Source organism: Squalius cephalus (genome assembly GCF_949319135.1).
Source record: "Squalius cephalus genome assembly, chromosome: 5".
In the NCBI taxonomy this organism is placed as follows: domain Eukaryota; kingdom Metazoa; phylum Chordata; class Actinopteri; order Cypriniformes; family Leuciscidae; genus Squalius; species Squalius cephalus.
In genome coordinates, this window is record NC_137126.1 from 12,066,480 (window position 1) to 12,072,712 (window position 6,233).

Below are 6,233 nucleotides of genomic sequence, written 5' to 3' on the forward strand. Positions count from 1 at the left end.
AAATCAGCCTTTCTTATCCCAACTGTGATTGCAGTATTCCCACCGTTCCAAACCTCATTATTGTTTCACCGTTGCTCTTTCTGCCCAACTCAGTGGAAATGATTGTTTGGTCAAACAATATATTGTGGACACACTACAGAGTAAGGAAATTATGTAGTGATGATTCACATCAAATTGACCTTTAATGTTTATAGGAGATATGTTTATATATATATATATATATATATATATATATATATATATATATATATATATATATATTTCATACATTTCATTATTGGGGAGGGTGCTGTACATTTAGAAGAATAATTTATTGGCCACTAGATGTTACATGTCCCAGGAAAGATGTTTAGTTTCCTGAAATGTGCAAGAGGTCTTTATGGGGTATTTATGGAGACAAATATTGCTCTACATATGTTCTGTACTATTAATTGATTGTTTCTGTAGTCCTTGATACAAAAGGGTTGCCTTAAAATTGTATATTACATTTTTTGTAGTCTTTCATCTGTGAGATGAGCCAGAGACTTTGCACAGCTGAATAACCTCTTACTTTAGATCCAATTGTTCTGTTAGTTGTCCTATTAGCGGTCTTGCTTCCTATTATTTTTGACATTTCTGGTTGCACAGTACAATGTGACATGGCCTTTGATTATAGAGAATGACTAAGCCAGTCAAAGACTGGAAGAAGTTCTACTATCTTTTTTAAAACCAAAGTGTAATTCAACTGACATATAAAACAGTTATCTAACTGAGAGCAATTCTGAGACTATGGTGGTTTTAAATCCTTTGGGTTTTGGAGGTAGACTAAAAAACAGAAGATAGAAGAAACAAAACACTGGGTAAACTGGATATGGCAGATTACATCCTGACAGATTGCACAGTTTTTTGAGAATAAGGGAAATTAAATCGGGGAAGTCAAATGAAGTGTTTTATCAATTCACTTCTAAAACGAAATCACACATTCACATGTGTTAATGTGGTCAGTCCAATCCATTTTCTTTAAACTGAAGCTGTCGTCTTCCCATGTCTCTTAAAACTCATCTGACTTTTTTTTTCATGGATCTCAAAAGGAGTTGGGGAAGGGAAGATTCTGTTTATTGTCAAACCAAATCAAGTGTTAATGGACAAATATTTATATGAGGATTTTTACTCAGGATTTTCTCCAAACAAACATATCCCAAAAACCCACAGCAATCAACATCTGCCTACACACAGAAAAAACTAAAAACTACACACCTGCACACACATATTCAAACGCACATACCTATAGACTAAACACGTAATACGCATGTGCACACCGTCACCGTTTTCACAGGTCTGCGTTTTTGAAGTTTGTGCAGAGATAACTTTTTTTCAAAACTTTTTTTCAAAATTCTTCACATTTCAAACTTATTTCAAGGTTTGCGTTCTCCAGTCGCCAGGCACCGTTGTTGTGCGGATGAGCAGGTCGGAAAACACAAAGGGTTTTCTGTTAGAACGGTGTCCTGTTAGTGGCCCCTAAGTTAATAACTACTGATCTTTGCAACGGAAGTGAATCAATCAAAACTAACTTTAACTGGACAATATATTTATTCTAGAGCTGCTGTAAAGCCAAAACAATCTCTGTTACTTTAATTTCCTATTATCACTGTAAAGTGATCTATATTGTTAAAAGTGCTATATAAGTGAAGGTGACTTGACTTGACTTATCAGAATACAAATTTTGGAATTTTGGTGTATTAAAAATATATATATATATTTGGTTGTTAACTAAATTCGGTACAGGTCAATGTTTCAATTAAGTACAGCCAATTCGCGTGTGCAGTCCAAAGCACCAGTTTCAGGACATTAACTGTTTGTATGGGAACCAGAGTTTCTGACAGAAGCTGCTGTGACGCCATGACTTTACCAATTGATGATTAGTTCTTTTATATAGAAAGCGCAACTTCCATTACTACCCAGCCAACATGTATACGTGGGCCCACATGGTTTATGCTTGGGCTACATGGGTGCCAAATGGGCATGGTCTCAAAATGGCCATCTTATCTGGGCCTACTTGGGTCAAATAGGTCCTACATGAGCGAACACAGATGGGGTCCCTATATGGGTTCTATTTGGGTAACAAATGGTAAATGAGTGCATGGATTCAAAATGGATAAACCATATGGGTAGGACATGGGCAAACACAATCAGTCCCATATAGGCAGACTAAATGGCCCCAAGGTAGTACCCACATAGGTCTCTAAATGGGTTCAGAATGAGGAAATACATATTGGGTCCACTTGGCCAAACCAAGACATGGGAAAAACACGAGCTAAACATGGGTGGGTTGGGTAAGAAAATTAAGTAGGGTCAGAGTGGGCAGTGGGTCTGGGATCTACAGTATGTGGGTAGGTTATAGTATAGTGAATTCAATAAAGAGATAGCGTGCACATCCAGACACTTTTTGGCAGGTGCTCGATCAAATGAATCATCAAACTCAAAATAAACAAAAATCACCACACACTGCTACTTCTGCTCCCAAAGATTTATTAAAAAGAGCAACAGGAGCAGAAGTAGCAGTGTGTGTGTGGCGATTTTAATTTTAGGTTACAGTATAGGCCAGGGCTCTTCAGCTCCAGTCCTGGCAGGCTGGTGTCCAGCAAACTTTAATTCCAACCCTGTTTAAACACACCTCTCTCTAAATTTCAAGAAATTTTGAACACTGTGATTAGCTTGTTTCATGTGTTTGGTTAGAGTTAGCAGGCAACTCTGCAGGACGCTGGAAGAGTTCAGGAGTCAGAAGTTGAAGAGCCCCAGCCAAACCAGGTGAAACCATAGACTGTAAAAAAATATGAACGACGCCCCTTCGCTCTCTTCCATTGGTGAGAAGTGAAGCCGCCAGTGTCCCGATATGGGGCTTGAGTCTGCGCAGTAGCGATTTCGGGACCAGATCTGCGCAGTAGTGAGGAGGAAGTAAAGCTACGAAATCAAGGCCCCGCCCTCAATCTTGGTGTGAAATAATTAATTATAGAAATTTAGATATTAAATTTTAAGCTCCAATCTCCTCAGTCCTCCGAAGATCCCGAAAAAAAGTCTGTTGGTGCTTCAGTGACTACTTTGCTCAGAAAACCTGTCAATCACAGCTGTCAATCATGATGTCACACCACCGTTTTTATAGCATCAAATAAATAACTAAAAACAAACTTATTTTAAAAACAAACACTTGAATTTACATCAGCGTGATAAAAACAACAGTAAATGACAGAAACCACCTTCGGAAAAAAGATATTTGAAGTGTAATTCAATTGTTTAGTTGGTCTCAAGTCCCCTTGAATAACACGGGGAGGCGGGGTTTATGACCCATACTAGGACCAGTTACCGGGGGGCGATCGAGACGTTTTGGCTTCACTTTTCAGGGCTTGTGCGGCACGCTTGGGTGAAACCCAGGTGTCATCAGCTATGGCCTGCATAGTACACGTCTATTGGTATCTGATACTGGACAAGAGACTTGGAATGTACCCAAACAGACTTTAAAGATGGAACCCATGTGGGTTTTGCATAATTATGTTGCCTAGTTGCGCCCCACCTAAAGCCCAGTGAAATATTGTATAAAACCCACATGGGCAACTGTCATGGGCCAACATGGAACCCGTGGACAAACCCACTTACAACCCGTATTTCAGCCCATATTGCAGTTTGCAGTTTCTCTCATTCACAATACGAGTGAACCATCTTGGGTAATATAAAGCCAATAAAATTTGCAGTCCTTTGTTCTCAACAAGAGTTATTTTACATACTAGAATATTCTGTAATAAACTCTGAATATATTGTATTTTTATACTCAGTCAAAAGCAAGGCATCATATGTAATCAGTCTTTTTGAGGATTTGTTAATACATGGCCTTGTATATTATATTGATTGCCCAGGTTCAGTAAGATTTTTTTCAGCTTTTAGGACTCAATGATCTAAACATCCTGACATATATAGTAAATAATAACAACCAAAGCATCGCATATTACCTGTTTTGCCATGGTTTCATGCTTTCAATTGATAACTAAATAAATGTGGTTCACTCCATTGAGTTTATTTAGAGTATGATGAATGTATTAATGTTCTCTATATCAAGTAGCATTTATCAGTAGCAGCCCCATTCAGATTGTGTCGACATGATGCTTGATACAAACTGAAGCACCTGCAACACTGTCATGAATGAGTAACGCTTTTCCAAACCAAATAAACTCCTGCTGGGTGTTGATCTTCATTTTGGCCTACTACGGCTAGCTAGAGCCTCTTTTGACAACTTTGCCTTGTGATTCTAATAAAAAATGGCAGTCATTGTCTGTGTTTAAACAGTTATTGTTCACTTGGACTCTTCAACAGCTCTGTAATCCTCTCATATTGTTTCAAAATGTAAGGATTCTGGAATTACATCCCTTCTTACGATGCCCACTCAGAGGAACCCTGCAGTCTGCACACTGAACACAAGCCACGTTTCAGGAGATCTTAATCAACTTTCCACCAAACAAAACACTTGAGCTCTGTCAGGGGTCTCATCAGGTTCTCTATGAGTTTTTGTGTTTTTGTTAATAGCCACATACTCATGAGAAACCAAGACAATGATGAATCTGAGGTAACGTGGCACATTGAAGGCCATGTAGGCCTATAAAAATGGACCAAGTCGCCACCAACATCAGACCAGCTTGCAAGAGAAGACAAGAGACAGCAGCTGAAACACTAAAGCAAACGCTCGGCATCAAGAATGAAGCTCTCTGTTGGGACCATCCTCATCTCTGTTGCACTTTTGTCAGAGTGCTACTTCAGAACCGCTGCCATTCCGATGACCAAAGCTGATGAAACGGAGTCAGATCTGCAAGGCTTGAGCGAGAGTTTGGAGGAGAACTCTCTGAGATCTACATCAGGCAACTCCAGGATCATCGTGGTAGCCGACTCTAATCTGCTGAGAACCCTGACGTCTCTGAACAATGGAGTGCATCATCTCAGTCTACCTGAGAGCCTTCTCAGCACAGAGCGCAGAGATGTCAGTTCAGACTTGAGCCCGAGCATCGCCATCATCAAAAGGGACACCATGAGGTGCATGGTGGGAAGAGTGTACCGGCCATGCTGGGAGGTGTAGGTCTTCTGGGATGACGGGGAGAATGCAAGCTGCTGATGACAACAGATTCACCTTCTCTAATCCACTGTTGCTTAGTGAGAATGTAAAAGTGTATGCTGTTTATCTGAAATGTATCTTGCAATTAAACACAGAAAAGATTATTCTACAAGATCTTATCTGTTCTCATCTGTTCTAATTCAACATATTTTCTTTTCTTTCATGTCACACTTAAATATGTGATCTGAGGGTGTCATGATCAGTGACATACCATGCATTTTTTTTACTAGATAAATGTGATGTTTTAGCATTTAACATTTTTTTTTTCTAAATTAAAATATTTTCTCCAACATTAGTTTAATATGGAGGGAGTATTATTAGACATTTGTATGCTGAATTACCATAGTTCATAGTTTTTTTTTCATAGTCTTTTGACGAAAATATCCTTTATAATTTAGTCAATATTTTGTCCTGCCGTAATCATTAATGATAGTCAGTTTTACTCTTAAAATTTTAGTTGACGAAAAATTAAACCAAGACAAACATTTTTTATATTAATATAGACATGTATGAACATTTCTCATAAACATAATGAAAACTCTCCTTGTTTTGTGCTCCTGGGCACCTGAAATTATAACAGTGTAATACAATATTTTAAATTATTTATGCTTTAGCTTGTCAGTGTTCATTTACATGGGACAAAAAATTTGGAAAATGGACAGATGAATAGTCATTGTGTTTACACATTTTAGTGCATTGTTACGGAAAGAGTGTGAATTATAATATTATGTTCAGCGTGTAATTTAGTTAAATTCACTTGTGCTGTACATTTGAGTCATTTTTTTCAGATGCAAGTTGTAATATTGCGTTAATGTTGTGTATAGATTAATCAGCATATGCATTTGAGTAAGTTAAATAGCCTGCTATCAAAACTAATAATTCTTTATTCAGCTTTATTTAAGCAGCAAAAGTGGGTCAAAACCTGACATTAATAACTATAACATTTTTAGGAAACAATAACATTTTCTGTTGTAACGTCTAATCCAAGGGATGAAAAACGTAGACGAAGTAGATCCAAATATAAACATGAAAGTATTATAAAGTAAATTGAGGCAATGTAGTATCAAAGAACACAAACAAAACAGTGTGCCATATACTGGAC

The 6,233-nt window shown here is 37.8% G+C and overlaps 1 protein-coding gene across 1 annotated transcript; it reads left to right on the forward strand.

The window, feature by feature from the left end:
- Positions 1-4,668: 4,668 nt before the first annotated feature.
- pmchl (pro-melanin-concentrating hormone, like) lies at positions 4,669-5,238 on the forward strand. Its single transcript, XM_079871186.1, has one exon. The coding sequence runs from the start codon at positions 4,721-4,723 to the stop codon at positions 5,093-5,095; it is 375 nt and encodes a 124-aa protein (XP_079727312.1). The 5' UTR covers positions 4,669-4,720; the 3' UTR covers positions 5,096-5,238.
- The last annotated feature ends 995 nt before the right edge of the window (positions 5,239-6,233 follow it).